Consider the following 18,790-nt stretch of genomic DNA (forward strand, 5'->3'; position numbering starts at 1 on the left):
TTCAATTGTTGGATCTTTTTGTTTGGACCTTTGTACTTCTTCTCTCCCTGCTCCCTCCCTCACTCTTGCTCTCATCCTCTCTTTCTCTCCCTCTAATTCCAACTCCTCTTTCTATAGAATCCATAATGTACCTTATGATCTAATTTTTGTTACTGAGGAACATGATGTAATAAGAGAAATGATTGTTGTAGTCAAATGACCCAGGTTCAAGATCTTGACCTGATACTTATTAGCTATGTGGTATTGGACAGACTGCTTAACATCTCTCTGTTCCTGTTGCCTCGACACTAAAGTAAGTACTTACGTTATAGCACTATTGTGAGGTTTAAATGAGACTAATGTATGTAAAGTGCTTCGCACAGATCCCTGTAGTCATTACTTAGTTATTTGTTGTTTTTGTTATTAATTATAATGTCCACATGGAAAAGCACCTGTTAAATGGAAAAGTCAAGTCCTTAGGTTAGGAAACCTTAAATATTGTAATTGTTGCTTTCTGTTGTTAGCTTCTCAAGATGTACAGCTGAGGAATACAAGATATTTGCCCTCAAGTTGTTTATAGTCCTGTAGGAAAAGACAAGTCTTGTAGGAAAAGACAGACAGATGTATAATTTCATCCATAAAATATAGTGTGTCCAGTGCTATAAGACGTTAAAGGATTTGGTGGAATCCTGAAAAAGGAGTGACCGATATTTGCATGGTTTGGGTCACTCACTTTGTTGCTAAATGTATATGTAATGGGAGAAAATTAAAATATTTTCTTTATTTGTAATTGTTTTGTTCTATTTCAGTGGGCACACATATCATACCCTGATTCAAGTGGGTATTTATGTGAAACAGACAAAACTGTTACTGGCCGGGCATGGTGGCTCATGCCTATAATCCCAGCACTTTGGGAGTCCGAGGTGGGCGGATCACAAGGTCAGGAGATCGAGACCATCCTGGCCAACATGGTGAAACCCTGTCTCTAATGAATATACAAAAATTAGCCAGGCATAGTGGCATGTGCCTGTAACCCCAGCTACTTGGGAGGCTGAGGTACGAAAATTGCTTGAACCAGGAGGTGGAGGTTGCAGTGAGCTGAGATCGTGCCACTGCACTCCAGCCTGGCAACACAGCGAGTCTCAAAAAAGAAAAAAGAAAAAAGAAAAAAATTGTTACTTCCTAGAGACACCTCATTTCCATCTGAATATTGCCATAATAAATACATATTGATTTTTAATATGAGTGCCACCCCTTAAAGTTGTTCAGTGCACAGTCTGTATAATCATACAAGGCAACTCTATAACAATAAGTGATATTCTTCTCACAATGAGTTCCATTATTTTATCTGATAAAGTAACCAGGATGATTTTTCTGACATTGACAAATATAATCTTTTTTTTAAAAAAAGTATTTTTCAATTTTTTTTTCCTTTTTCCTTTTACCTTTTTAATTTTTATGAGTACATTGGTGTACATATTTATGGAGTATATGAAATGCTTTGATATAGGTATGCAGTGTAAAATAATCACATCATTGAGAATAGGGTATCCATCCTCTGAAGCATTTTTGATTTGTTACAAATGATCCAATTACACTCTTTTGGTTATTTTTAAATGAACAATTACATTATTATTGACTATAGTCACCCTGTTGTGCTATCAAATAGCAAGTCTTATTCATTTTTCTGTTTTTGTGTATGTGTGTGTGTGTGTTTTGTATCCATTAACCATCCCCACCTCCCCTCCAGCCCCCTACTACACCTCCCAGCCTCTGGTAATCATCCTTCTGCCCTGTCCATGGGTTCAATTGTTTTGATTCTTAGATCCCACAAATAAGTGAGAATATGTGATGTTTGTCTTTCTGTGCCTGGCTTATTTCACTTAAGATAATAATTTCCAGTTCCATCCATGCAAATGACAAGATCTCATTCTTCTTTATGCTGAGTAACACTCCATTGTGTATCTGTAACACATTTTCTTTATCCATTCATCTGTTGATGGACACTTACAGTGCTTCTAAATCTTAGCTATTGTATATAGTGCTGCAATAAACACAGAAGTACAGATATTTCCCCAATAAACTGATTCCTTGCTCTTGAGAATATACTCAGCAGTTGGATTGCTTGATCATGTGGTAGTTCTATTTTTAGGTTTTTGAGGAACCTCCAAATTATTCTACATAGTGGTTGTACTAATTTACATTCCCACCAACATTGTACAAGAGATCCCTTTTCTCCACATCCTCACCAGCATTTGTTATTGCCTGAATATAAGCCATTTTAACTAGGTGAGATGAGATCTCATCATAATTTTGATTTGCATTTCTCTGATGATCAATGATATTGAGCACTTTTCATATGCTTGTTTCCCATTTGTATGTCTTCTTTTGAGAACTGCCTATTCATATCATTTGCTCATTTTGTTGGTTAGATTATTAGATATTTTTCTGCAGAGTTTTTGAGCTCCTTATATATTCTGGTTATTAATTCCCTGTCAGATGGGTAGTTTGCAAATATTTTCTCCCATTCTGTGGGTTGTCTCTTCATTTTGTTGATATTTTTTTCCTTTGGTCTACAAAAAAGCTTTTTAATTTGATGTGATCCCATTTGCCCATTTTTGCTTTGATTGTCTGTGCCTATGTGGTATTGCTCAATAAAATTTTTGCCCAGACTGTTGTCCTGGAGATTTTCCCCCATGTTTTCTTGTTGTAGTTTTATAGTTTGAGGTCTTACATTTAAATTTTTAATCCATTTTTATTTGATTATTGCATATGACAAGAGATAGGAGTGTAGCTTCATTATCCTGCATATGGAGATCCAGTTTTCCCAGAACCATTTATTGAAGGGACTGTTTTCCCCCAATGTATGTTCTTGGCACGTTTGTCAAAAATGAGTTCACAGTAGGTCTGTGAATTTGTCTCTGGTTTTAAACCCATGATCTTGTCACTGTCACAGTCCTGGGTAAAGGTCATGGTGGCATTAGCTGGGTGACATTGTTATCATCCTATAGTAGCTTGACTGAGATGTTGACTACTGTGAACCTGTCCTCTCTAGATGGATGGAGGAATTCTGAATAAATCACTTAATAAACAATTCCCTCTCACAAGACTATTATGAAGGACAGCGACATATGTAAAAATATCTACCCTATGAGTTTTTCTATTATGTATATACTATCTTGTCTCAGACATTTAAATACATCACTACAGATTCATTGAAAATAAAATGACAGCATATATTAATGAAAACATTAGGAACTATGAATCACTTTTCTATCTCCTTCTTGTTTGTGTTTACTATCTGTAGTTGATACTCCAGATCCCTATGTGGAACTTTTTATCTCTACAACCCCTGACAGTAGGAAGAGAACAAGACACTTCAATAATGATATAAACCCTGTGTGGAATGAGACCTTTGAATTTATTTTGGATCCTAATCAGGAAAATGTTTTGGAGGTAAGTGAACCATTTGGATGCTGTTAGATGGTTGTGATTCATGTTGAGAGACATGCTTGAGTTTGTTCTTTTACTGCCTTCTTGTTCCTGTTAGCTATAGCTGGAGTTAGACTGGGCAGCTTGGTAGATTAGAATCTAAATGGTGTCTGTCAAATAATATGAGTGTCTATCAGGACATACAGGAGTTAGGTAGGGTTGGGAAAACTGCTCTCCTCCCCACGTGCTTTGGAGAAAACATATTTTCTGCTGTAAAGGGGAGAATCCCAGTATAACAGAATAAAAATATTTTAAATTGCCTTTTTGAAAAGTGAAAATTAATTTTTCCCAAAATAACATCTTACTCATATTCCAAAGTAGAGAAGAGATAAAGTTTAATTTTTGAAAACATGATAACTGAATAAATCAATCAGGAAAATGTGAAAAATTATTATCTTATAGCAAACACAGTACTCAGAAGGAAAAGATTGGCCGGGTACTGTGGCTCATGCCACAGCATTTCAGAGCACCGAGGCAGGCAGATCACTTGAAGTCAGGAGCTCGAGACCAGCCTGGCCAATATGGCAAGACCCTGTCTCTATTAAAAATACAAAAAATTGCTGGATGTGGTGGCACTTGCCTGTAATCCCAGCTACTCAGGAGGCTGAGGCAGGAGATTTGCTTGAATTTGGGAGGTGGAGGTTGCAGCGAGCCGAGATCCCGCCACTGCACTCCAGTCTGGTGAGTGAGACCCTGTCTCAAAAAGAAAAAAAAAGAAAAGGATAAAAGTATTGTTACCAATTAAATATTGAGATCTTCAAATGACTGTCAAATATCATTGGAGAGCTTCATTTTTAAAATTGTGGTGGAAATTATAGATGTTATTTCCAAAGATCCATGGGAAGTTTTATTTTTGTGCTCTACATTTTACTCTATAGATTACGTTAATGGATGCCAATTATGTCATGGATGAAACTCTAGGGACTGCAACATTTCCTGTATCTTCAATGAAGGTGGGAGAGAAGAAAGAAGTTCCTTTTATTTTCAACCAAGTAAGTAATACTGCAGAATTATATTCCAACCTTATGTTAGATAAAGTCTATTGATTCTGGGAAGTTGGGTTTAACACTTGGAAAATTGTATTTATTTGTTTTTAGAATGTTTGCTTTTTAAAGAGAAAATTTTGTTTTTCTTTTTACTTTTTGTCCTCATTTTAAAAATTATTCTGACATCTATAAACTTTGGTTGAGGTATTATATCAAACACTACTAAGGCTTTAATCTCCTTTGTTGCTCCAAATGATGACATTGGGATTCAGCAATGCCTTTGGACTCCATTGGCAGATTTAATACAAAAAATTGGGGAGGATAAAAAAAGATGCAAAATCTGAGAGGAATGGTGGAGTGTGGAGAGAAAGAGAGATGGAGAGAGAGAGAGAGAGAGAACAAGTAAACTCAATGAAAAATGTTAGAAAATTCAAACTATTCCAAAACCACATGTTTAGTAATAAATCTCTCCGGGGGAATAATTTCCATCTCAGAGAATCCTCAAGTAAGTAGGGATAAAGCAGCGAAAGGCCAGAAGGAATGATGGGAGGTTATAGTTATTTTTGACTTTCTGGGTTTGCTGCATTTCTGAAATATTGATAGTTTATTTTGGAATAATGAAACCTTAGGTAAATTATTTTGTACAGAATAAACTCATTGGATTTTGAATTCTATAAGAAACTCATTTAGTAGTTTATAGTAAGAAATGTAAACAACTGGTGGGCCTGTATGTGTAAGGCTGGTTAACATACTAATTTCTTGTTGTTGGGAGAGACAACGTGTTTCTGCACATCTTTAGAATGACTTTCCAAGTACCTCCATTCACCTCAACCTACCTCTCCCTTAACTCTCAGCTACTCCTTGTTGCCTTTCCTATTACTATCCCAAATGAGTCTTCCTCCTTTGAGTCTCTGTAATAATTATCTATGGTATTCACTGGGACTAAATTATTTATACTGTTCAATTTTTCATTTTCCTCTTGTAAACTAAAATCCTCTAGGTCAGAAAACTTGAAATACTGATAAAATGTGCCTACAGAATTAATTACATAGATGACATTTATGAAATGAATGTGTACCTATTTAGAAACCAACTTAGCCCAAATGAGCTTCTTGACTAGTCCATACAATCAGAATGGCCTAGATACCTTGAGGATGCTCTGGTCCATGCACACCTTGGTGCTTCCACCTGCTGCAGAAAGCATTTCTTCTGTCTCATGCCAAGAGATGCACTCCCCACAATTCTGTCGACCCCTTTTAATGCTATTTCATTCATTCCTTTTACGAACATTTATTGAAGATCTGCTGTGTGCCAGCCATTGTGTTTTGTTTAAGGAATAGAGAGAATAAAGCATAGGAAGTTCTTCCCTCAGTTACCTCCCTCTGGGAAGGAGGTGAGTAAGGGTTGAAATGAGAAGTGGAAGTAGGAAGATACATACATGTGATAAAAAGAAATCCCCAGACGGTGAGATAAGTACCAATGAGATATGTATAGAGTGCTGTGGAAAGGCAGAATAAAGAACAATCATGTTGTGAGAGGAGGCCAGGGATGTCTCCATAGCAGTAGCTGATTTTGAACAAGTTGAACGGTGAACTGTGGTTAACACGTTGGCATTGAAAGACAGGCTGTTTGGTGTTTAAATTCCAGTTCTGTTCCTTGCCATCTGTTTTATTCTGGGAAAATAACACATGACTCTTCTGTTCCTCAGTTTACTCACCTATAAAATAGAAATAATATCTTCTAAGGGAATCATTATGTTTAAACAAGTTAATTTTATTTATGTATATATAATATATGCATATGATAATATATAGTATAATGTATATTACATATAAACATATTTAATTATAATTTGATATATTTTATGGTTCAATATATGCTTACATATTATTTAGTTTATATATTAAGCATATAATTCAATATGTGATTGAAAGTGATTAAAAGTATGCTAATACTGTAACCAAAATAAGTGATTAAATATATCAATACTATGAACACATAGATGTACGCATGCATACATACAGGACTTAGAACAGTTTCTGGAACATATTAGGCACTAGATAAATGTTACTTGTCATTGTTGCTGTTATTACACCTTAAGAAAAGAGCAGGATTTCATCAGTAAAGTAGTTACGAGCATTCTGGGCAGAACAGATTGCTGAAGGCCAGAGTCTTGAAAGAAGAAAGCAAGCTGGGGCACAGCAAGACAAACGGCTTGGCAGATCCATTTTGCTGAATCATAGAGAAGAGCGTGTAGAGGTGGTCAAAGGCTAAAATCTTCAGGCCTTAGCTATTGCATGTTGCTAGCATAGGCTCTCAGTAAATGTCTGTTGAGGGCTTTGGAAGCATGGATTGGACTTTCTAAAATCATTTTTTTCTTTCTTCATTTTAGTCCATGATACACAGACTCTTTATAAGAGAAGATATTGTGGACAACACTCATTTCCTCTCCTCTGTCATTTTTTACGGCTAGATGTGTAATCCCTAGGGCTCTAAAAAGGCTTTCCACATTCCTGAATTTAAAGAAGCTTATGTAACTACTTTTTTAGTGTTCCTGAGAAAACAGTCGTCCAAGCAGGCTTTTCTTCATTACCTTCTTTTCAGACTTCTTTGTGGTTTTATCTAAATGATAATCCTTTGAGCTGCAGGGGTAGTTGGGAGAGAAGTAAGCATGATGGCTAAGGGGAGAGTCACCTGCTTGTTCCTCAGATCATGTGTGAGTGCCCTGTGCAAGCCACCCAGCTATCCAGCCTCTGTCCTCAACTTAGAATTCCAGTCTTCCTGATGATCATTCTACAATGTTTACAGAGGTTGTAAGAGAGAGGAGGTGGTGAGGGAGCAATGGGAGAGAAGAGATGTAAGCCTTGAAGATAGTTACGGTAAGCCAGTGGAGGAAAAACAGCAGTTAGATTTGGTGAAGAGTGAACAAATTCTTCAAGGCAAAATAGCATTAGCAAAAACTCTTTCATAGTTTTGTCATGCAAACGTTAATACTGAGTCAACATAGAGTGATTTCTGTGTCCAGGAGACGCTGGAGAAATAACAGGAGCTTCCAAATGGAGTTGGGCAGATTCCCAGGGCCCTGCTTCACTCACTTGGAGTCAAAACCGGGAATTGAGAGGATAGACCCTCATTTTGTCTCTGTCATAGCTTTCCAGAATGTTTGAATTGTTATCCTTTCTTTCTGAGTCTTATTTTCTTCATCTGTAAAATGAAGGGTTGGATTAAATTTTTTCTAAGCTCCTTTCTAATTTGTAAAATTCTGTGATCTAGAAAGAATACTTCTCTTCTTTTAAAAATATTTTATTTTTATTTTTATTTATTTATTTTTTGAGACAGAGTCTCGCTCTGTTGCCCAGGCTGGAGTGCAGGGGCATGATCTTGCTTCACTGCAACCTCTGCCTCCCGAGTTCAAGCCATTCCTGTGTCTCAGCCTCCCAAGTAGCTGAGATTATAGGCAAAGGCCATCATGCCTGGCTAATTTTTGTATTTTAGTAGAGACGGGGTTTCATCCTGTTGGCTAGGCTGTTCTCGAACTCCTAACCTCAAGTGATCCTCCCGCCTTAGCCTCCCAAAGTGCTGGGATTACAGGTGTGAGCCACCACACTCAGCCTGTTTTGTTTTTTACATTAGGTTCACGAGGTACGTGTACAGGTTTGTTATATAGGTGTGTGGCATGATACTGAGGTTTGAGCTTCTAATGATCCTATCATCCAAGTAGTGAACATGGTATCCAATACGTAGTGTTTCACCTCTTGCTCCTTTCCTTCTCTCCCCACTTTCGGAGTTTCCAGTGTCTGTTTTTCCCATCATTATGTTCCTGTGTACCCAATGTTTAGCTTGCACTTGTAAGTACAATGCCTTATTTTCATTTGGCCTTCTTCACCCAAAAGCTTTCAGTTCTTCTCATTTTACAGATATGGAAGCTAAATGATAATAATGCAAGAATAAAAATCTATCATTTATATAGTATTATATAATTTTAAAATACTAACTTGTCAATAGATTGTGTTATTAATGTGAGAAGAATGTAAGCCTCTATTGTGCTCCTAAAATGTTGCTAAATATTGAAAAAAACTGCACAAAAGTACAATTTTCAAGGAACTAAGAATCTGTTTGGAAAGTATACTTTCATGTGTAAACTGACAGGTAATAATAAACAGTATCATGAGGTATCTATTCACTGACTTACTTGAGAAGTTATTTATTAAACGACTGTTATGTTCCAGGCAGTATTCTAGGTGATAGACAGGATCCTGGGAATTCTCCAGGGAGCTTGCATTCTAATAGGGAAAGTAAACAGGCAATTATGAGCAAAAGAATGATCAACACACCATTAGCTAATGAGAAATACTGTGAAGAAAATAAAGGTATGCAGTAGAAAACAGTTGGTGGGCAACTGAAGTTTGTATAGTCTCTAAAGCATTATTATTCTTTAAATTTTATTATAAAAATGTTCAATGTATAAAAAGTTGAAAGATTTATACAGTGAACATCATATAACTGCCACCTAGATTCTATAATTACCATTTTACCAAAAAATTACTCTTCTGATGCATTTAAAAGGAGGTAGCAGACAACAGTATACTTTACCCCTACAAACTTTAGCATATCATTAAATAGAGTTTAATGTTTATGTATGATAAATGGACAGTGCAGGCAATGTGTGCTGTGAGAGTCATAAGAATAAATTATTTATTCATTAATTAATTCATTTTACAAATAACTATTGAGCCTTCACTCTGTGGTAGACACTCTTTAGGCACTGCCTATTTCAGCAGAGAACAAAATGAACAAGAATCCCTACCCTCACAAAACTTACATTCTACATAGCAAGACAGATGAAAAGCAAGGTAAATATGTAAAAGATACTCCTGCCAGATGATGATAATGACAAGTGCTAACTAAACTAGGGACAGAGAATGGGGCAGTGTATATATGTGTGTGTATTGTGATCTGTCACAAAGGCAGTTTGAAAAATTTGATTAAGAAAGGCATCTCTGAGGATATCTGAGGACAGAAGGCACTCCAAGTAGAAAGGCTCTGAAGCAGAGTTTGCCTAGCAAGATGAGTAACAGCAAGTAGGAGAGTGTGGCTGGAGCACAAAGAAAGAGTGGGAGGGAGACTGGGAGGAGATCAGGTCAGAGAGGTGAAGGCAGGGCTGAAGGAGCAGGATCATTGCGGGTGACAGTGGACATCAATGGCTTAGGCATGTCCTTAAAGAAAGGGTGTGGTTGAGGTGGTTGGGTCTCTAAAGGGGCGGAAGGTAGTTCTGGTGAAGAGAACAACCTAATTGAAGGCATTGGACTAGAAAGGACAGAGCATGTTTGGGAAACTGTGCCTAGACAAGTTTGATGGGAACAGATCATCCGTTCATGAAGGAAGAAGAGGTACATTGGGATGAGACCATAGCAGAGTAGAAATGTGAGATGTAGGAGTTTTGATGTTATCTTACTTACAGTAGTGAATTTTGGAAGGTTCGTGACCAGGTAATGGGGGACTGAGAGGGAACTTCTGGCTTTTTCCTCAGAAGCATTAGCAAGCAAAACGTTAGTAGGTAGAGATAACAAGAATGTTGATATGGAAAACAAAAAGGTGGGTGCAGCTTACCACAGACTGCTTCTGTGGAAAGTGACTAGAATGGGGAGTGTAGAGTGACTTGAGGAAAGTCACGCTTGGCACAGCTTTAATGTGTCAAGTAGAGCTGAATGCAATGATTGCTTAGAAGCATTGAGGATCCGCTGAAGGTGGAAAGCTGAATTACGCTCTTCCTTAGACTGTGATTTTATCACTCAACTTTTATAACTTTGTTTTTTGGGGGAGAAAGACAATTTTAGGGTTGCCATTGATAAAATCTGGTTTAAATTGTATTTGTTGGAGTCAAAAGTTTAGAACATCAGAATTGTTGTTTGAGAGATGCTGGTACAACCTGCTGCTTTTGACCCAGACTCAGAGTCAGATGGCCACTTCCCAAGATGGAATCATGATTCTGCTACTTATTAACCATGTGGGTGGACATGTTATTTTTTCTGACTTTGCCATGCATCCTCATCTGTAAAACAGGGTTACATATAGTAACTACCTTTTAGGTTGTGGTTATAGTTAGATAGGTTAATGCATACAACATATTAAAATACTTCCTGGCCAATTAAGCACTAAATAAATATTAAATATTCTCACTCTAATTATAATTGACCAGATTTAACTAAATATGTATCATGTGTTTATGAAGCTGATTTAACTGGATATCAAACATACTTATTTGTTTGAACTTATGGACCAAAATGAACTTGTTATTTAAATACTAATGATAGAGCTTATCGATGCAGTGATCATTTGTTTCAAGATAGTTCAGAATGCACCAGTCACTCTTGACTGAATGTGTCAAATGTGGTTTGGAAAGGTCTAGAATATTCAGAATGTAGAGCGTTTTGGGAAACAAAGTAGCCCACTTCAAAAGAATCATGAAAATGCTTAGGCTTAGAAGCAGATAAGATTATGCTTCTTTATTTCTCTGGATGAAATTAGTTTGTTTTGGCCAACACTTTGAAAAAAGTTGTCTCTAAGTTGATCTTGTGTTTTAGTTTGCCATCTGTATTTAGAAGTTAGTGTTGAAAATAGCCATTCCTCGTTGCTCCTGTGGCATCTCTCTGATTTTGGCTGATTGCTTTCTTTGATTGTTGCTTACTCACAAGTGCAACTTGAAAATGAATAAGATAGTTCCACAGAAGAGATAGTGACAAAGCTGAAAAAAATAAGGGAGTTTTTATGGTGAATTCAGAATGTTGTTAGTCTCAGGATGATGTCATTGGAAAACCATGTATTGATGTTTGAAAACAAAGACTGCAATTTAAATAAGTTGTTGAGACAAAGTGGAATTTGGAGAGAAAACAAGAGAACGATATAATTTTGTAAGAAAGTTGAGAGACCTTTGGCTGAGATGTTAAAACTCTCAGATATTGATGCAGGATAGAGTTCAAATGTGGCTCAAGTAATTCCTGGCTTTAACAGAAAATGCATTTTTATTTTGGGTTACTAACAATTGAAACAAGTGAGACTTTTATGACTTTTATGGCAATTTATAACTTTTAAATTTTAGGGTGTTTCAGAATGCTCTTGCATTCTTGGGATTCCTCTGTTGGATGGTAAGTTCTGTCATGGAGTAGAACATGACTAGGTTATTTACCATTGTGTACCCAGCCTGGCATACATGAGGCACTTGAACCATTTTTGGATGAATGAATACATGAATGCACTTCCAGGAGGTGCTATAAACCTGACGAGTGCTCAGACAGGAGTAGTGAAAGTAATGAAGTTTAGAAGAGAAAAGTGAGACAGTCTGAGAAAAAAGAGGTAGTAGAGTGGTTTGGTAGTAGTGGTTTAGGAAATCTGGCTTATTGTATGAAAGCTAATGGTTACCCAGATCTTCAGAATTTCCACTGATGTCCACCTAGCAAAAAGGACCTTAAATGAAGGAACATGAGATTATCATCAAATGTAAGGAGGAAACTATGAGAGTGTGGAACATGGCCACAGGGAAGACAATGGTTTTTAAAAGTCTTTCAGGTCTGTTAAGAACAATTATTTTGGAGGGGAGGGAGACACTCCTGAATTATCCTGAATTCTTGGGTAATGAATTAGATGATTCCTGGTAGGAAAAGCTAATTTATTTTACTAAAAATAGTATGTATATCTATATGTTGCTTAGCAGTGGGGATACATGCTGAGAAATGCATCCTTAGGTGACTTCATTATTGTGTGAGCATCATAAAGTGTGCTTACATAAACCTAGATGGTACAGCCTGCTATACACCTAGGTTATGTGGTACAGCCTATTGCTCCTAAGCTGCAAGTCATGTTACTGCACTGAATATGATAAGCATTTGCAACACAATGGTAAGTATTTGCATATCTAAACAAACATATCTAAGCATACAAAAGATACAATAAAAATATGGCATTACAATGTTATGGTGACCACTGTTGCAAATGTGTTTCATCATTGAAACATCACTATGTAGTACATGACTGTATATTGAAAAAGAATTCTCAATTCATACAAAACTGTATCCAGGCCATCACCCATCATTCTATACGATGAATGCTCCTTCTAACAACCCCACAATATCACCCCTTACCACAAAAACTTTCTTCAGTTTAATCTCTCCCACTCTAGGTTTCCATGCCACCCTTCCCACACCACCCCAATCCCGCTTGAAGCAGCCCTGAGAAACATCGCCCTTTATCTCTCCATACCACCCCCAAAAATGTTTGCCGCCCCAACACTTCACTATTTTGTTTTGTTTCTCTTATTAATATAAGAAGACAGGAGTGTCAGGCCTCTGAGCCCAAGCCTGCACATATACATCCAGATGACCTGAGGCAACTGAAGAACCACAAAATAAGTAAAAATGGCCGGTTCCTGCCTTAACTGCTGGTATTACCTTGTGACATTCCTTCTCCTGGACAATAAGTCTCTGGAGTTCCCCACCAAGCACCTTGTGACCCCCGCCCCTGCCCACAAGAGAACAATCCCCTTTAACTATAATTTTCCACTACCTACCCAAATGCTATAAAACTGCCCCACCCCTATCTCCCCTTGCTGACTCCTTTTTCGGACTCAGTCCACCTACACCCAGGTGATTAAAAAGCTTTATTGCTAAAAAAAGAAAAAAATGATTTTAGTAGTGTCTCATTCAACTTTTAAACATGCAGAATTTATTAGATGTGAGTTTGCATGTATTGATGGGTTTGTAATTTCTGCTTTGCACTTCGATTGCCTCCTTGTCAGATCCACATCTTGTTCCTTCTGAAACACGATTGAGATACAATGTACAGAAACATGATTCTAAGTAAAAATGACCCTTTAAAAATGACTTTATTTATTATCCTGCACAGGTCAAGTAAATATGGATAAAGCAGAAAATATGTAATTCTCTTGAAAGATGTGCATAATGATTGAATCAATATGATGATTAATTACTGTTTGTTTCTACCTAGAAAAAAAAATGAGTAAATTAGGAATCAGAGTTCAAAATAATATTTTATTGAAAGTAAGTGTTGTAAATATTGGAGCACATAAGGGAAGTCATGGCATATTTGAAGAACTCTTTACTAATAGGATAGGTTCTCAAGTTTGAAATTATTTTGTTATGTGCATCTTTTTTGTAATAATCATTTTAAAGCAGGGGTCCCCAACCCCTGGTTCTGGTCTATGGCAAGTTAGGACCTAGGCTGCACAGCAGGAGGTGAGAGTTGGGCAAAGGCGCAAAGCTTCATGAGTATTTACAGTCGCTCCCCATCACATTGCTGCTCTGCCTCCTTTCAGATCAGCGGTGGCATTACATTTTCACAGGAACGTGAACCCTGTTGTGAACTACATGTGTGAAGGATCTAGGTTCATACTCCTTATAAGAATCTAATGCCTGAGGATCTGTCACTGTCCCCCCTCACCCCCAGTGGAAGGCCTAGTTGCAGGAAAACAAGCTCAGGGCTCCCACTGTGTACATTATGGTGAGTTGTATAATTATTTCATTATATATTCCAGTGTAATAATAATATAAATAAAGTGCACAATAAATGTAATGCACTTGAATCACGAAACCATCCCCCCTCCCACTCCGCCCCCCTGGTCCATGTTAAAATTGTCTTCCACAAAACTACTCCCTGGTGCCACAAAGGTTGGGGACTGCTGTTTTAAAGGATTTCCTTATTGTCAGGCACTATACTTGTTGCTTTAAGCTTCATTGTTTCAAAATGACTGTGGAAAGTTTTCAAGATAATTCGTGGGTTAGATCCTTTAAAAATTATTTGAAAGCTGAAATGGCTTTTAGTTTTTATAGTTTGTCTCCTCCAGTTCTGCCCACTCTCCTGTAACTGAAAATCTCCAATTGTAAACATCTAAAATTGCTTTCCACTGGGGAATTCAAAGATGACATTGCTGCTTTTCACAAGAATACATGTCGACACAGCCTACTCCTTCCTAAAAAAGGTGGAGTTCTAATTAGTTCTAGTTCCTAGCTAGGTATTAGGGTGTTGGGGCAAGCCTGGAAGAGGTGGTCATTCTTCCTTCTAATTGTCTTGATAATACAAGCCGCGTGGAAGCCTGTAATGCAGAGATGCTTTATGCAGTGTGTGGGAAGAAGTTTAGAGTAATTGTTTAATGCCTCACAGGAAGTACATGTTTTTATCTGAATGACATGTTCTAGGTAAAAGATGCAGAGAGATTGTAAACATCAAGCTTATCATACATAGCATGTCTGAACATCGTGCACCCAGTTAGAGTGTTTTAAATTTCCTCCTGGTTGTGGGTGACCCACTTGGGCAGTGTGGAAGTGAGGATCCTAATCTGTGTGACAAGAACCTTGGCAGCACAGCCTGTAACATTCAAAATGTCAGAAAAATCCTGTGCCTTCTCTTCCTTTATCCTGCCTTTGTTTAAAGAGTCTTGTCAGTCCATCCAGGATCATGAATGTCTTAGCCAAGAAATGTAGATACAGAAAGTGTGTGCTAATGGAGAAGACAAATTTGACTATAAATGCAGCATGGTTGATTTTCCTCTTATTCATGGAGCTGTCAGAGCAAACAGGCATTGGATATATTCAAGGATTTTATATATATATATATATATATACACACACACACACACACACACATATACATATATATATATATTTGTTGTTGTTTCTTTTTTGAGACAGAATTTTCACTCTCGTTGCCTAGGCTGGAGTGCGGTGTCATGATCTCGGCTCACTGCAACCTCCGCCTCCTGAGTTCAAGTGATTCTCCTACCTCAGCCTCCTGAGCAGCTGAGATTGCAAGCATGCGCCACCGTGCCTGGCTAATTTTTGTATTTTTAGTAGAGATGAGATTTCACCATGTTAGCCAGGCTGGTCTCGAACTCCTGATATCAGGTGATCCACCTGCCTTAGTCTCCCAAAGTGCTGGGATTACAGGTGTGAGCCACCACACCTGGCCAAACATTGGATACGTAATTTATAAATTGCTTGAAGACCTGCCAGCTGGGAAGCCAGCATTTTCTTGAACACTTTCTGTCATGAGATGGCACTATGAAAGAGGCCTTGAATCTTTCCATTTATTAGAAAACTCTACATAGAGTTGTAATATTGTTCATATTATTTCCATCCACTCATGATGGCTTTACCTTCCGGAGATAAAAACATAAAATCTAGTATCATTTTAAGGGGCAATTTTTATGTATTTCTTGAAAAAAAATACAGACCATGCTTTACCCATATCTTGTTTTCTTCTAAATTGCATTCCCTGTTTGGTAGCCAATCACCCTTTGACGTTCCTTTCATCTGGGCATGCATTATTCCATTTGTCCTAGGATTCTCAATTACTTTATTAACTTTAAAAATATGTATATGCTTCTTTGATTAATGAACATTCAGAGTATTCTATATATAGGAACTGCTGTCTGGTTCAGACCATCCCATGATTTTGTCTCCAATAGTAGTCAACTATTTCTTGATGAGAAAAGATTCCCTGATGTGCTCCTCCTCCGATATACACTTACACACACACACACATGCGTGCACGCGCGCGAAGAGTAATTTGACAAATATGTGTTATCTGTTGTATGCCAAATACTATACAATGAACCAGTAATAGGAATCTATATAAGACAGAGCTTACAGTTTAGTGAGAGAGGAAAATTTTTGTATAGATGATTTCAATACCTTTTTCTTACTCATAAAATTCAGCTCTGAGAATCAATCATCTATGAACTTATTTTAACCTTTTGGAAATCTCCTTCTAGTTTGTGTTTTTCCTTTCCTTGAAATTCACGAGAGTAAATCTAATAATCTATGGTATTTTATGTTGATTCTAAAAATTTCCTCTTCACATTTCAAGAGGTATATCCTAGTTCTGTTCTACTTGAATTTATTGAACAAGTTAGCTCTATCTATGTTCTTACAGTAACCCGATACAATAAAAATAATAACACGTTTACAACTGTGTAACAACTTTCAAAGCATTTTCTCATTTGGTTTTCATAACAATCTACAGCTACATTTTTTGTAGTTAATGCCAGGGATAATATTGAGAAGGTCTTTCTGTACAACAGATTTACAGTCTCTGGGAAAACAACTCTTAATATCTTAAGTGGATATTAGTCATTTTCTTTTCCTTTAGACAAAAATTGTCTCTCTGGCAGGATGCCATCCTTCAATATATTTGATAGCCTCAAATAGTGTTGAAATAAATAAAAACCGGAGGCTCCAGATCTCATTAGTAGATATTTCCTGAGTCAACCACAGTTGGCTGGACCCTAGGTCTACTGCCCACCCTGATGGGTGTTGTATTTCCAGGTTACTACAGCCTGCACTTGTCTCAAATACACACGTGTGAACTTTCACCCAGGCTGATTCTAACCTCTGGGCTGTTACAGCTTCTGATTTTGTGGCTGGAGGCAGCTCCTAAATAATAGACACAACATCTCAGAAGTTTTTATATCTCAGGCACTTTTTATGTTTTGTAAATAGTAATTGTGGTGAGCTACTTTATTTTACTGAGGGAGGAAAACAACCCAGACAGAGATAATTCTTGTGTTTGCTAAAATGACTTACTAAGTAGACTTATTAAAAACATGCCAAAAAGTTGGTTTACTGAACTGCGTCTGTAGTTTAGGGTCTTCATGGAGCTGTGTTACTTTTATTTTTAGGGTTTTGTTTTTTTAAATTAAAAATAATCTGGCACTCAAAAATTATTTTGAGTTTATTTCCATTATATAAAACACACATCTACTTTATGACCTAATCTGATTAATATGTCTTTTTTTTAGGTCACTGAAATGATTCTAGAAATGTCTCTTGAAGTTTGGTAAGTGCATTTATTTAGTTGGATGAGAAATATTGTGAGTGATCCACTAATATATTTTAATTGTTAAAGAATTTTATATATATATCATTCTGCAGCTTTGAATATGTAGAAGTGCATTATGTTTACTTTGCTTTTTTAAGTTATCTGTTAATATCTACAAAATCTTTACAAACATATTCTTGTAGTCATTATTCTTATATTTTCATATACTTTGCTTATTTCTCCAATAGTTTTGTGGTCATGTAATAATGTCAGAATAAGTGCTTTTCAAAAGAGTGCTCCCTCTAGTCGTACATCTATCCCCATAGAAATGAATGCAGTTATTTAAGTGCATCTTCTATTGTTGATTGAGGTAGATATTCAACAACATAGAAGTGAACATAAACAGGAAACTATAATAATTTTTATAGAGGAAAAACTGAAAATTGAGACTGATTTTGTTCATAGTGACCAGCCAGACTACTACTAATAACGTTCCATGAAGCATACTGCCCTTTCAAAATGGCCTCCAAAAATGAACGTTAGGAAATCATGTATTTATTTTCAAATGGCGAATTTTAGGGAAGGCAAGTCTGCCTTGACCTAACTGATCTCTGATGTAATAATGAGTTCCCTTAACCTCTGTGCATCTCTTTGAACTTCCCTGTTGAACTTGATTTGACCAAAGTTACTAGTACATATTTTACACAAATGCCACGAAAACTAATTTAAAATTTTCACATCTGGTGATTTGGCAAATGTATGATAATGCGTACATTGGGTTTAGGCATTTATTTATTGTATTTTGATCCCTGGAACAAGTAGATTTGACTTAGTAAATGATTGGCACAAATTTCCACAACCTGTTAATATATGTCAGCAAATATCAAAGGATAGTCCAAGTTATTGTTTGCATTATTTTGTATTAAGTTCATTCTTGCTTAAAAGTGGTATATTTTGGCATGAGATTAGAAACACTTGTTATTTGACTGACTATGGAAGTAATGCTTTTGTTTAATGGGGAATAGTCTTCACTGAGGTAATTAGGACCGTATTTTTATAATATTAAAAACTTCTTTTTTATATATTATTTTATGTCAGCTCTAGAATAAAAACTGTTTTCAAAGAAAAATTCAATTTATTCAAAGAAAATTTTTCCATGTCATGTCTTCTATTAAAACTAACATAAAATCAAAAAAGAATTAATTAGAAAGTTAAAAAAATGCATTAAAGGAGAAGTAAATTAGCCATAATTCTATTACTGAATTTATGAAATTATTCAGAAGTTTTTGAATTTTCCTCCAGATTTCAAAAACTGATATCCTTAAAACATCTAGGTCATTTATACTGTTCAAAAGTTTTTAAAAATCATGATTCTTTTTTAACAATTATATATAACAGCACAGTATATTACAGAGAACATGGCTTCCAGAACAATAAGACCTAGATTTAAATCTACCGCTTGCTAATTATGTTAATGATTGATAGATTTCTAATCACTTTTTTAC

The 18,790-nt window shown here is 36.5% G+C and overlaps 1 protein-coding gene across 2 annotated transcripts in view; it reads left to right on the top strand.

The window, feature by feature from the left end:
- The window catches only part of PLA2G4A (phospholipase A2, group IVA (cytosolic, calcium-dependent)), a 154,382-nt gene that overhangs the window by 59,545 nt on the left and 76,047 nt on the right, over nucleotides 1–18,790 (top strand). The window contains exons 4-6 of one of the 2 annotated variants that reach the window (XM_011934192.1): nucleotides 3,287–3,435; nucleotides 4,350–4,463; nucleotides 17,266–17,303. In XM_011934192.1, the coding sequence (XP_011789582.1) occupies nucleotides 3,287–3,435; nucleotides 4,350–4,463; nucleotides 17,266–17,303 (301 nt within the window). The remainder of the gene's footprint in view (nucleotides 1–3,286; nucleotides 3,436–4,349; nucleotides 4,464–17,265; nucleotides 17,304–18,790) is intronic. The other variant, XM_011934193.1, reaches the window with a different exon arrangement.

Source organism: Colobus angolensis, unplaced genomic scaffold (assembly GCF_000951035.1).
Source record: "Colobus angolensis palliatus isolate OR3802 unplaced genomic scaffold, Cang.pa_1.0 Scaffold132, whole genome shotgun sequence".
In the NCBI taxonomy this organism is placed as follows: Eukaryota; Metazoa; Chordata; class Mammalia; order Primates; family Cercopithecidae; genus Colobus; species Colobus angolensis.